Raw genomic sequence first — 13876 nt, 5'->3', positions numbered from 1 at the left:
TATTTGTCCAATTGCATCACAGCCACAGTGACATCACCAGAGAAAACAAGTTTTTCATCTGAACAAATGACTATACAAGTGTCATCCTTAAGATTTTCCAAGTATACTTAGAAATATGTCAGCTCAATTCAGTTCAGTCGCCTAGTCGTGTCTGACTCTTTGTGACCCCATGGACTGCAGCACACCAGGCCTCCCTGTCCATCACCAACTCCTGGAGTTTACTCAAGCTCACGTCCACTGACCATCCAACCATTTCATCCTCTGTCGTCCCCTCTTCTCGCCTTCAAAATATGTCAAAGGTCAAATTGTTCCAAGTATAAGCGATATTTAGGGTACAAGATTATTCTTCAAGTAATGTAAAACTTTTAAGCAAATAACATTTGAAAGAACCAAAGAGTTTAAGATGAAGGAGGAAGAAGAAAGCTGGAAGATTCACACTATCTGGTTTAAAGATACAATAGAAAGTTGCTCTAATGATGACAATGAGATACTGGCGAAAGAAGAAATACAGAGATCAACGAAACAGGTCCAGAAACAGACTCCCATACATATGGTCACTTGATTTCTAACACATGTGCCAAGTTTATTGAATGAAAACAGAATCATCTTTTCAAGAAAGAGGACTGGAACTGGACATTTACATGTAAAAAATGAAAGTTCAATCTGTATCTCCCACCATATGTGAACATTAATAAGAAGTTAATTGCAGACCTAAATGTAAAACAAAATGTCTAGAAGAAAACATAGGAGAAGGGCTTCCCTGGTGGCTCACTGGTAAAGTAGATCCCAATGCAGGAGATCAATCCTTGATCCAGGAGGATCCCACATGACTCAGAGCAACTAAGCCCATGCAGCACAACTACTGAGCCTATGCTCTCCAGAGCCTGGAAGCCACCACTGCTGAAGCCTGCGGGCCCCCGAGCCAGCGCTCCACAACAGGGGAGCCACTGCCGTGGAAGCCCGCAGATCACAGCTAGAGAGCAGCCCCCGCCCCCCGCAACTGAAGAAAAGCCCATACAGCAGTGAAGACCCAGCATGGCCAAAAATAAATCAACTAATTTAAAAAAGAAAAAGAAAAAAAATAGGAGGAAATCTCTGTAGAAGAAAATCTTTATGACTTTGAGTTAGCAAAGATTTCTCATGTAAGACATACAAAAAATGACTCATAAAGAAAAACTGATAAATCAGACCTCATTAAAATTTAGATCTTTTGCTCTTCGAGAGACAGTTAAGAAAAATAAGAATGTAAGACACAGACTAGGAGTAAATAGTTGCAAAATACATATCTGAAAAGATGAGCAAAGAAAAGAGAGTCCTTAGAACAGAATAAGGGTTCTAAACTTGGGTCCAGAGACTGATCTTGAACAATGGTTTCCAAATTGAGGTATATGGGACAATCCATTGAGATGAAATTAGAAAAGTTTCCCCCAACCTTTCAAAATTTCTATTTTTTAATATATGTTTTACAATATACAAAATACATAAGCACTTGTACATGTTCTATAACTTTAAAATAACATATGAAGAATACTCAATCTTTTTATATAAAGATGTGATATATAACATTTACAAGCCACTGATCTAGAACCTCAGTACTCAAAGTATGGTCTGAGGACTAGTGTCATTAACCCTTGGGTGTCTGTTAGAAAACAGAAGTTCAGGCCTACATGAGACTCGCTTTATCAAATTACAATTTTAACAAGATCTCCTAGTGACTGATATGTACAGCATTGGTTCTCAAATTTTAGTATAAATCAGAATCATAAGGAGGGATGATTAAAATACAGATTCGGGGAACCACCTCCTGAAATTTCGATTCAGTAGGTTTGGGGTAAGGCCCAAGAACTTGCACTTCTAACACATTCTCAAATGATGCTAATGCTGCTGATTAGGGGACTACATTTAGAGAATTACTCTTCCAAATGAACTACGAATGATCTTCAGGTTTATATAAAATGATATTTACTCCAAAGTTTGTGTATATATACATTTTTCTAGAGAGAAAACCATCATTTCACCATGTTCTCAAGAGTGTAATTTCAAGGAATGTATTTTAACAAAATCATCTCAACCCATTATTCTACAGACTAGAGTTTTCCTAAGTATAGTATGTGTTTGTTCTATTGGTGATATGAGAAATGACTTTCAGGTAGTATGATATGATAAACATATGATAAACATTTTCCTTTCGCTCTCTTTTTTTAACATGAAAAAGCACAAACGTACATAAAAGAAGAATATAATGAAAATCTATATGTCCATCACACACTTTCATCCATACCTGGCAATCATCGCTACCATTATTTTTAAGTCAAATTTATGTGCCAGACACATAAATTTCATTCATAAATTATTATTTCTAAAGATAAAAACTTTTAAAAAAATAAAAATTATTTTTAGGCATAACCACAATACCATAACCATGCCTAACACAATTCACAATATTTCTTAAGATCATCAATATCCAGTGAGTGTTCAGATAGTCCCAATTGTTTCACAAATGTTCTTTTTCACTAGTTTGTCAAATCAGGATCCAAATAAGGTCCATCCACTGCAACAGGTTTTTACAGCTCTTAAATCTGTTTTATTCTGTATATTCCCCTTCCATTTTTATTTTTAATGGTATTGCATTTATTTTAATATAGATTTAGCAAACACCACACATCCATACACCTACTTTTACAAAGGTCAAGGAAGAGTTCCTCAATTCCTTTGTTCTGTTTGGCTGAAGTATGATAATGTTTTGCTCCCACAGATTCTGCATACCTTAAAAAGAAAAGTAACATCAGTAATTGATGTAAAAAATTATTTCAAGTTTTTGCCACAACCGCTATTTGAACTTTTTTTTTTACAGTAGCACTTTTAGTAACTTATTACTAATTAACCCAGGTTTAGTGAAATTAAGATTATATACTGTTTAATATCTCTATATATTGAGCCAACTTTTAAATTAGACTTAATTGCAAGACTTGAAATTTTTATGAATTAATTTGCAACCCCAATATGTTAGTTTTTGTGACTCGCTATTTGGCCATGGCAGTTTTCTTTTGCATCACTTTTATACTTTTTACTGAAACCAGAAAGAGAATTGAAAGTGAAATATCTTTAAATGTCACGGAAAGTCCAGAAACTGCCAATGTAAACATGCTTCACTGAATCCATTAGCTCAATCTATATTAACAGGTTTGAGTAGTAACTAAATGGTAAAGAACACTGTGCAAGGACAAAGACTTCCTACAGAGAGTGACTGATGGAAGGAAGAGAAAGGACACCACTTACGATTCTGCTTCTTGAATGGAAACATGTCTCTCCTTCTCCAAGTCCACTTTATTACCTAATTGGGAAAAGTAAATGCCAGTGTTTAACATGATTCATTTTTATAATGAAATTAAGCCAATTCTAAATATACAATTGCTATTTTAATCCCCTAGAAAAATAATACAAATCCCCACCAGACTTCTCAGTGTCTTGAAACTATCAAGTTAATTCCTATGATATGAGGGTTGATCATGACTGTCAAGGTGAATGCCTGAACCACCCTCAAATCGCTCAATGCATATCCCTCCTGAAGCTGCAGCCTCTGAAAGAAAAGAACTTGTCTGAAGAGATGAGCATTCTTTTGGATTTAGAGTATAAATGGGATGAGGATTTACTAGGGAACCCTAAGGAAAAATCTATGATTCTTATCCAAGTGTAAGTGGTCCTCAATCAACTTAGAGATGGTCAGTAATTAAACAAGGCCACCACCTTATTGCTCATGAAAATATATTAGGCTAGCCTTTTGGGTCCTAAGAATATTTTGGTTTTCTGGATGACATGAACTGATTAAAGAAAGCATTAAAACATATGGGTTTTGAAGTACTTCACCAGTGCAGGGGAAGAAACTGTACTGTTTGTTTTAAAAACATCAGAGAACTTAGTATATGAACACCATGCAGATTTTAAATTACTGAAAATAAGTTTGGCTTTCCCTCAGCAATGGAACCAAACTGAAATTATGCTACAAAGCAACCAGAACAAAAGTGAAGAAACTTCAAAATGCAGATTCCTTATTATATTCAAGCTAGAGATGAAGGTAAGAAGGATGGACAGAGTGCTCAAGGCAATGGAAAAAACGGACAGGAAAGGGGGGAATACACTAAGAAAGGACACCTTAAACAAATATTTTCATTTCTTCTATTATGACCTATAGAGGTAAAAAAGGAAATCCTGTAAATAAGGTCATTTTTTTCTTGGAACTTTAGAGCATTAAGAAGACAATTTCAGTAAAGCATTGAACTAAGCTCCCAATGAAAGGTTCAATGCTTAGAACTGAGAGGTACAAGCCTAGAGGTTTTGTATATAGAAGACCTGAAATAATCTGAGCCCCTAATTATGTGCAGCTTCAAGCAGCATCTGACACTGTAGCCTAAGGTTGAGAGGGAAGTAGATATGCTAAAGCTCAGAAGGGCCTAACAAATTCAGTACTGAACTCTTCCTTCTTTGAACAGTTATCTATCTACCTCAGCAAGAAAACACATATTAGTTCTGATCTCCCACATGATTCTGTCAATAAAATCTTTAATCTGCTAAATATTACAGCCAATATACACAACAGTCACCAGCAGAGTAAGTTGCTCTATGCCATGAAGAATGCAAAAAGCACCACCTAGTGGCAGATGGTTCCAACAAACAACAACAAGATTCTGCCACAGTAAAAAGGTAAAACAGTCTCCTATAGAAAAAGGAGACTTTTGTTGAAATTAATGAAAACCCTCGGAGTTGGTTTGATAGAGTTTTAATGTCTCTTTTTTTTTTTTTCCAAAATCTGCCAGAATTACTAACATCTACTTTTTAAAAATGAGGATAGGGAAAGTAGATAATCACCTTATTGCCTCAAATGAATATCTGGGGAAAACTGAGACACTGCTTTATTATTTAATAGCATTTTAAACTTAACCAACTTTAATAAAGCCAGTTATTTTCTCTTTAAATTTTTTGCCTCACCACGGTGGCTTACAGTATCTTGGTTACCCAGCCAGAGATTGAACCCAGGCCACAGCATGGAAAGAGCCAAGTCCTGAACACTGGGTCACCAGGGAATTCCCTAAAATTGCTAACTATTTTAATAACACAATTAATATTTTAAACAAACAAAAAAATCCTTCTACTAAATAACTACTATTTTGAACAGTAAGTGCTCATGATAGATTTTTTTTTTTTATTGAATAATTTTATTCTGTCTCAGAATAAAAATCTGCTTTAATATTGTAAGGTGCACTGCAGGTATGTCATGCTGCCGGTTATTATTGGGGTACCAAATGCCCCAGTCAATGACCCAGAGGGCTTGGAAAAATGCATGAACTCATACTTTCAGAGCATGTAGAATTGGTATTTACAGTTTCTTTTTTCTTCAAAGCAGCCCAGGATTATCTCCAACAGTCTACACAGGTATTGTCATAGCACTTGCTTTGATGTTCAGAATGTCTCAGAAATGTGTTCAATATCATGATTTGTGGGTCCTCCAAAAGATTTTGTTGTTAACATGCACGCAAACAGTATTAAACAACATCATCTAAAACTATGGCTGCCAAGTACTGGACCTCAATACTGAAACTGAATTACAAAACATTTTCTTGTAGAGCCATACAAAAGATATAAAATTAAAATTAAAAATATCAACCACCTTTAAATATTCCAATTCTCCTACAGTGCAGTTTTTTATATCTTTATCACTACTGATTATTTTAAGGAGAAAGTTAACAAAAATCAAAATAGATAAAAATATTTAAATCTTTGGATCCCTTTATTCCATGGCCTTCATAAAAACACAAAAGTGGCCAGATTTCCCCCCCACTATAGCTTAAAATAGCAAAAAGATTTACTAATAATTTATCATTAGCAATGAACTCTATACTGAGTCATTTATGGGTCACAGGCCTAAGGACCAGTGTTACGGTATCTCATAGGTTGCCAAAATAATTTCTAACACTCTGAATCCTCGTGAAATATAATGGAATGAGTCAAGGTATCACAACAAAATTCCAGGCATATCAGGAAGAACAGGTTAATTGACACCTAGTTTTATTGTCTTAAAAAAGGGGGATACTTATTTGAAAATACAGCTAATACATTCTTATCTATGATTATTTACATTTGTATACTGAAAATATCTATTATTTGGATAAATCCTGTGATATGCCATTTGCTACAAAATAAAGTTCTTACAATAAGCATTTATAAGTAATAAGTAATTTATCCTTTTTTAGATAATGAATGTATCAAATCTTCATTTATGTTCCAAACATTAAAAAAAAAAAAAAATCAAATCAACAATCTTAAGCCTGAAAAGCTATGAAAACAAGACCCACCCACAGTTCTGCTCCTCAGCACATCAACTTCTGCAAGGACACAGTATGTTTGCTGACTTTAAAATGTTTATTCTTTAAAAAATTAGTTGCTTTTTATACAGCTATACAAAGTTCTTAATGTTTCTTTGGCAATGGAATATAATGGAATTTTACAACTATATAAAAAAGTTACCTTTGCCTAAGAAACAGTATTTACTGTGTGTACATAGTTGACTGACAATATTCTCTACCATCCAGCACCCTAATTAACTGACGAAATAAGCTACCTCAAAAGGGATATTACAGGATTTCCAAAAAAGAAAGAAAAAAAAAGAAAAAAAGCAAAGTAAAGATATAGACAGACAGACAGACAGACAGACACACACACACACACATACCCTTCTGTGGCTCAAAACACAGTATCACGGCCCTATCTGCAGGCAACTTGCAAGAATTGCCAAATACAACTTAGTGATAAGAAAAATCCTTTCAGTGATGAAACAATACTTGTAAGTTTCACTGGAGTACTGCTTTAGTTTAACTATACATAAGAAATACTTAACCTTCCGCTATTCCAAATATATTTAATGCTCATTTTTTAAGATGAGCCTTCCCCCCTAACCCCCAAAAGTAACTGCATTGTATCTCTGAAATTAAGCAGAAAAACAAACAAACAAAAACCCAGTGCTGGTGACAAATATACAGCAAATTCACTTCTTCATTCTTCTCAAAGACTGAAACCAATTCTCAGGACCACAAAGAACTAGAAATCCATCTATTTTCAAAGACTTGTTTGTAGACTATGCAGCAACTTTGTTGTCTTTTTCAAGCTCACTATGGCTCCACGCTGGCATAGGTGTTCCTATACTCAAAATCTGCAAACTCCCTACCCCCACGACCTCCTCTGAATCCACCACGAAATCCTTGAGGAGTGGTGAAGGTACCACCTCGGCCACTACCACGTCCTCGGCCACCACGGAAACCAAGACCCCCTCTGCCTCTGTACCCTCCACGGCCACGGTTTGGACGAAGTGGGATTCCAAATGTTTCTGCATTTAATCTTCTCTCTTCAGCCCAGGTTGGTCTCCGTTCTCTATTATCATCACAAGAAATATTATCAAAGAAGGATTTAGTTTTGTCATAATAGCAATTAGGTCCAAGTGGATCTTCTTCATCTGCATTTCCTTCACTGTTTTGGGTATCAACTCCTGAGTCTCCTTTATCTTCACCATTGACAGGCTTCTCCTGTTTCTCAAGTTTATCTTCTTTCAACTTAAGTTTATTATGAAACTCTCTGTCGATTTCCTCCTTGTTAAATTGTGCATTTGCACTTTCAAAGTCAAAGTCTTTCTCAAATTTCATTGGACCATCTCGTCTAATACCAAATCTTCCTCTGCCACCTCGATGACCCCCACGCCCTCTCCTTGGAGCTGAAGGAGCACCTGGAACTATTTGTCTCTTGCTATCATTTCTGAGCTGCTCATTTTCTGGTCGTGAGACTTTATGTACTTCAGCTCGCCTGTGCTCTTGATTCTCTATTGGTTTTTGGCTGGTAGATGGTAAAGGCCTGGTTGATACAGGGCTCCTTCTCCCAACAGGTGCTGGAGCAGGTAAGTGGGCCGAGGCGGTCTGTACTGCTTGTTCCATGGTTGGGCTTTTTCTCAAAGGGTCTAACTGAGGGCTTGAACGACATTGAGATAGCTGTGTTTTTAGAGCTCTTGTATCCTGTGTAAAGGCAGAACCAACCGCACTACTTTGGGAGAGGGCACTGCTGCTTGATGCTTCTGTTCCAAAGGATGTCAAGGAGCTTCCGGCAACACCAACAGCCCCAAACTGCTGCCCAACTAATGAACTTGGACTGAACTGACTGTACGTTGGCATCCTGCCAAAAGGTCCATAGGAGCCCACTGACTGGAATGAAGAAGTAGATGAACCTAGTGAAGACTGAACAATAGCTGGGTCCTGAGGCAAAGAACATTGTGGTTTTGGTGGCTCACAAACAGTAAGGTCTTTAATATCACTCCCACGGAATATTATGTATTCAAAGACTTCATCTCGAGGTGGTATTGGACGATCTGTTGGTCTGTCTTCTGTACCAAAGGACCGAACTTTGGCGAGAGCTACCGTAGAGTTCTCGGTGTCGATAGTGTAGAGGATGCCCTCGTAGCGAATCTCCGCCTTGGAGATAAGGCTGATCTTGCTGCCGATGTAAGGGGTGCCCCCGCTCATGGCGCCGCCGCCGCCGCCGCTCCCGGCCGCTCGCAGAGAGGCAGATCCCACGCCGCTGTGGCCGCTTCGCTCGCCCACTTACTCCGTAGGCGCCTACAGCAGCCGCCTCAGACCCAACATGGCGGCGGCGCCGGCTCCGCTACCCTCCCCCAGCCTCCCGCCCTCAAGCCGCGGCGCGGCGGCGGCGGCCTCATGATAGATTAACAGCATAGACTAAGTCACAAAACTGCCTGTCAGTGACTGATACCTTCCCAAAGTTCAAGACCTTTGTAGCTCCTGTGTTCTTTTGAAGGCAAGAGAGCTAAAGCTGGCAGTTTTGAGGCTTATTTCCCTGATAGCTCAGATGATAGAGTCTGCTTGCAGTGCTGGACACCCAGGTTCGATCCCTGGGTCAGGAAGATCCCCTGGAGAAGGAAATGGCAACCCATTCCAATATTCTTGCCTGGACAATCTCATGGATGGAGGAACCTGACAGGCTACAGTCCATGGGGTAGCAAAGAGTCAGACACGACTAAGCGACTTCACTTCACTTCTGTTTCAATACTACTCTGTGGCCACACTGGGAACATTCCAATAGGCTTAAAACACCTGAAAACAAGAACAACCACAAAAATAAGCACGTACTTGAAAGTATTGTATACTTTTGAGGGCTGAAGCCACTGGAGAGGAAAAGGCTATCCTGCTAAGAACACTAAAGACTTTTTCTTCTTTAAAAATACCTATTTTAATAAAGAACATGGAAGGGATATACCCATTGCTAAGAGCAGATGGCCTAATAAAGAGAACTTTATTTTGCTTAGACTGGATGGAATGTGGCCTAGTGGAAACTTTTAAATCTGATAAAACTTTTAACTTCTGGCTCATTTCAAAACTATACAATTTGGGGCATATTACTTCACCCTTCTTAGTCTCACTTTGTACAAATGGAGCTAATAAACTTTCTAAGGTTTATGTGAAAATAAGATATAATGTAAAAGGCCTAGTAAATAGTAAACATGCAATGGAGAGTAGTTATTAAAATCAGCCATATCCATCACAGTGAATGATCAAATGAAAAATCAGTACAGTTATGAGAGACTTAAAGCCCATGATAATTAACATACTTCTTATCACAATCCTGATTGGCTTAGGAAATCCTTTACCCACCCCACTCCTCCAATTTAGTTAGGTTTCCTTTTGTGTTATCACAGCAACCCCTCCTTATCCCTTCACAGCATTTACCATAATATACAATAACAGCTTGTTTTTCTCTCTCACCCTACACGATAAGCTCCAGGAAGACAAGGACCGTTTCTATTTTTTAACTTATTCACTATATTACTCCCCAAGCCTGGTACATAATAGCAAGTAATACATATTGTTGGTTAAAGATATGGGCCTGAGGCAGCAAACAGGCCTGAATTAAAATCCAGGGCCTATCTCTAAATACTATGTAGTCTGGGAAGTGTCACACTCTCCAGGTCCACTTTCTCATGTGTAAAATGGCAATGGCAACAATACCTTCTTGCAGTGTTGTCAGGAGGCTTAAATGAAATAATAAGGGTGTAGTTCTTAGAACAGTACCTGGCACTCGATAAGTGGTAAGTAATTATTAATAAATATATGTTTAACAAACATACACATGTTGAGGACAGACTATTAACAAAATATTCTATTAAATAGAGCAACCACAGCCAAGAGTGCTGATCAATGGATTAACTAAAACTAGAGGGAAAAGTCTCTGCTACCAAAATATGGAGTTCTCTATTCCTAATTTACACATTATCAGTGGTTTAGATAAGGACCGAGAAGGTTAAGTATCTAATTTACACACGAAAAAGCTAGCAGATTATAAATATGTCAAACATAAACATTCAGAAACATGGCAAGTTGAAATTCTTACACTTAGGTTTATATAACAGTTATGCAGGAAGATAGGAAAAGCCTAACAGAAGAGCAATACTTATAAAAACGGAATTCTGATTTTTGTTAACTATAATCCACGTAAAAGACAAATTAAGCTGACATGACTGCTAAAAAGCATATGCAATCTTAGAGATAATAATCTAAAGAAAAAAGGAACCAAAGAGAAATGTCAGAAGTCCAAGAGACAGTTCTAGAGTTCTTTTACTTTACCATTAAGAATATTCCTCCACTCTAGTGAATCATGATCTACTTTCATCTTTGGAGTCAAATGTCATCTTTGGAGTCCTTAACTCAAAAATATGTAGAGTTAAATGTAACAAGAATAGATTCAAGGGATTAGATCTGGTATACAGAGTGTCTGAAGAACTATGGATGTAGGTTTGTAACACTATACAGGAAGCAGTAACCAAAATCATCCCAAAGAAAAAGAAATTCAAGAAGGCAAAGTGGTTGTCTGAGGAGGCTTTACGAATAGTCGAGGAAAAAAGAGAAACAAAAGGCAAGGAAGAAAGGGAAAGATAAACCCAACTGAATGCTGAGTTCCACAGAAAAGCAAGGAGAGATAAGAAGGCCTACTTAAATGAACAATGCAAAGAAACAGAGGAAAACAATAGAATAGGAAAGACTAGAGATCGCTTCAAGAAAACTGGAGCTATCAAGGAAACATCTCATAAAAGGATGGACATGATAAAGGACAGAAACAGTCAAGACCTAACAGAAGCAGAAGAGACTAAGAAGAGGGGGCAAGAATACACACAAAAACTGTACAAAGAATGTCTTAATGACCCAGATAACTACAATGGTATGGTCACTCACTTAGAACTGGACATCCTGGAGTGTGAAGTCAAGTGGGCCTTAGGAAGCATGACTATGAGCAAAGCTAGTGGGGGTGGCGGAATTCCAGCTTAGCTATTTAAAATCCTAATAGATGATGCTATTAAACTGTTGCACTCAATATGTCAGTAAATTTAGAAAATCCAGCAGTGGCCACAGGACTGGAAAAGGTCAGTTTTCATTCCAATCCCAAAGAAAGGCAATGTCAAAGAATGTTAAACCTACCATACAATTGCACTCATTTCACATGCTAGTAAGGTAATGCTCAAAATCCTCCAAGCCAGGCTTCAACGGTAGATGAACCAATAACTTCCAGGTGTACAAGGGTGGGTTTCGAAGAGTTAGAGGAAGCCAGAGATCAAACTGCCAACATTCGCTGAGTGATGGAGAAAGCAAGAAGTTCCAGAAAAACATCTACTTCTGCTTCATTGACTATGCTAAAGCTTTTGACTGGGTGGATCACAAGAAACGGTGGAAAATTCTTAGAGATGGGACTACCAGACCACCTGACCTGTCTCCTGAGAAACCTGTTTGCAGGTCAAGCAACAGTTAGAACCGGACATGAAACAATAGACTGGTTCCAAAGTGGAAAAGGAGTACGTCAAGGCTGTATTTTGTCACCCTGCTTATTTAACTTATATGCAGAGTACATCATGCAAAATGGCAGGCTGGATGAAGCACAAGCTGGAATCAGGATTGTTGGGGGAAATATCAACAGCCTCAGATATGCAGATGATACCACTTTAACGGCAGAAAGTGAAGAGAACTAAAGAACCTCTTGATTAGGGTGAAAGAGGAGAGTGAAAAAGCTGGCTTAAAATTCAACATTCAAAAAACTAAAATCATAGCATATGGCCCCATCACTTCATGGCAAACAGATGGGGAAAAAGTGGAAACAGTGAGATTTTCTTTTGTTGGGCTCCGAAATCACTGCGGATAGTGACTGACACCACTAAATAAATAAAAAGACACTTGTTCCTTGGAAGGTAAGCAATGACAAACCTAGACAGAGTATTAATAAGTAGTGACATCAATTTGCTGACAAAGGTCTATACAGTCAAAGCTATGGTTTTTCCAGTAGTCATGTATGGATGTGAGTTGGACCATAAAGGCGGCTGAGTGCTGAACAATTGATTCTTCTGACTTGTGCTCTTCAAGACTTTTGAGAGTCCCTTGGATAGCAAGAAGATCAAACTAGTCAATCCTAAAAGAAATCAACAATGAATATTCATTGGAAGGACTGATGCTGAAGCTGACGCTCCAATACTTTGGCCAACTGAGTGAAGAATCGACTCACTGGCAAAGGCCCTGATGCTGGGAAAGACTGAAGGCAAAAGGAGAAGGGAGTGGCAGAGAATGAGATGATTAGATAGCACCACCCATTTAATGGACATGAATTTGAGTAAACTCTGGGAGATAGTGGAGGACAGAAATCCTGGAGTGCTGCAATCCATGGGCTTGCAAAGAGTCGGACACAACTTAGCAACTGAACAACCACAATATGACAAGAACACAGCTTAAGTCACTGATTTTAATTATATTGTAGTTGCCAAACTCTTATTTTCTAAAATAATCTTATGATGAAAAACTAAAGGTCAAGTTGAAGCAAGGATGGGAGACTCAAAGCCCTACATGTTCAGGGATTCCCAGCTGTTCCTCAACGGCATTCCTTGGATTATAGATGTTTGAATCTCCTGAAAGATCCCTTCCAAATTCTAAATTACTCTAAAATATTAAATACTAAAATACCATTCTTCTTTTCTCATGTAACTTTAAAATGAATATTATTCATTTACTATTCTTTAATAAAGTATTAAGGAAACAAAGGACATTTTTAAAAATTACTGACACTTACCTACTATACATAAACAGATTTCATTTCCCAACATTTTCCGTAGTTCTTTCACCCAGTTTTTAACCTGTGTATACAAGAGTAAATATTAAAACAAATCCTGTTACAATGACTACAATCACAATACCCCAAAATGCAATGCTGTGAAAATACCCAAAAATTCTATCTAATGGTCCATATAGTTAGTTATTAGGAATGATTCACTATATAGGATCATTTATATTGCAAACCACACACACACACACACACACACACACAAACATCTAATGGAAAGATTTCTTTCTCCATCTACATATAAGTATAAAGAGAAGCATCTCTAATTACAAACTTTCATAAATCGTCCACAAATCTAAGCAAACCTGTTCATCAGAGCAAAAGCATGTCAACTCCAGCCTCTGATAATAGATGCTTGTATAGAATCACACTGGATTGAAGAACATACGGGCTTGGGAATTTCCTGTGGTCCAGTGGCTAGAACTCAGTGCTTTAGTGCTCAGGGTCAGGGTTTAATCCCTGGTCAGCAAACTAAGATCCCACAAGCCACATGATGCAATCAAAAAAAAAAATTAAAACACACACACATATACGAACTTAATTAAAAGTCTTTTATACTCCAGTTGGTTCCAAAATAGAGGGCACAGGAGCTTCTGTGACACACATTTAAAGGAAAAACACAACGTATAGGAGTAGAAAAAGAGTAAAATAAATTTTATCCTTTGGTGTATGA

The 13876-nt window shown here is 37.7% G+C and overlaps 2 protein-coding genes across 13 annotated transcripts in view; both read right to left on the bottom strand.

The window, feature by feature from the left end:
• The window catches only part of RAB21 (RAB21, member RAS oncogene family), a 32313-nt gene that overhangs the window by 1747 nt on the left and 16690 nt on the right, over positions 1–13876 (bottom strand). Inside the window, exons 4-6 of the mRNA XM_081593166.1 lie at positions 13153–13216; positions 3280–3334; positions 2678–2766 (exon numbers count right to left, since the gene is read on the bottom strand). Coding sequence (XP_081449292.1) covers positions 2678–2766; positions 3280–3334; positions 13153–13216 — 208 coding nt within the window. The remainder of the gene's footprint in view (positions 1–2677; positions 2767–3279; positions 3335–13152; positions 13217–13876) is intronic.
• Positions 6047–11645, bottom strand: LOC145546404 (protein LSM14 homolog A-like). Of its 12 annotated transcripts, XM_081593165.1 has the most exons (4): positions 8021–11644; positions 7779–7843; positions 7192–7601; positions 6047–7154 (listed from the first exon to the last, which is right to left on the bottom strand). In XM_081593165.1, the coding sequence occupies exons 1-4, from the start codon at positions 8556–8558 to the stop codon at positions 7130–7132; spliced, it is 1038 nt and encodes a 345-aa protein (XP_081449291.1). In that variant the 5' UTR covers positions 8559–11644; the 3' UTR covers positions 6047–7129. The 12 variants fall into 12 exon arrangements, with proteins under 12 accessions (XP_081449291.1, XP_081449288.1, XP_081449287.1 ...); XM_081593162.1 differs by having other exon boundaries at positions 7779–11645; XM_081593161.1 differs by having other exon boundaries at positions 7192–7843.

This window comes from Giraffa tippelskirchi, chromosome 4, assembly GCF_054371585.1.
Source record: "Giraffa tippelskirchi isolate mGirTip1 chromosome 4, T2T-mGirTip1v1.2.pri, whole genome shotgun sequence".
Lineage (NCBI taxonomy): Eukaryota > Metazoa > Chordata > Mammalia > Artiodactyla > Giraffidae > Giraffa > Giraffa tippelskirchi.
This window is presented reverse-complemented; position numbering and strand designations above follow the sequence as displayed.

Excerpts from the sequence above, each read along its gene's own strand:
- LOC145546404 (XM_081593155.1), bottom strand. The coding sequence starts at position 8,558 with ATGAGCGGGGGCACCCCTTACATCGGCAGCAAGATCAGCCTTATCTCC. Across the intron at positions 7,141-7,181 it reads TTGAGTATAGGAACACCTAT|TTGCTGCATAGTCTACAAAC; the intron begins GCCAGCGTGGAG and ends AAGACAACAAAG.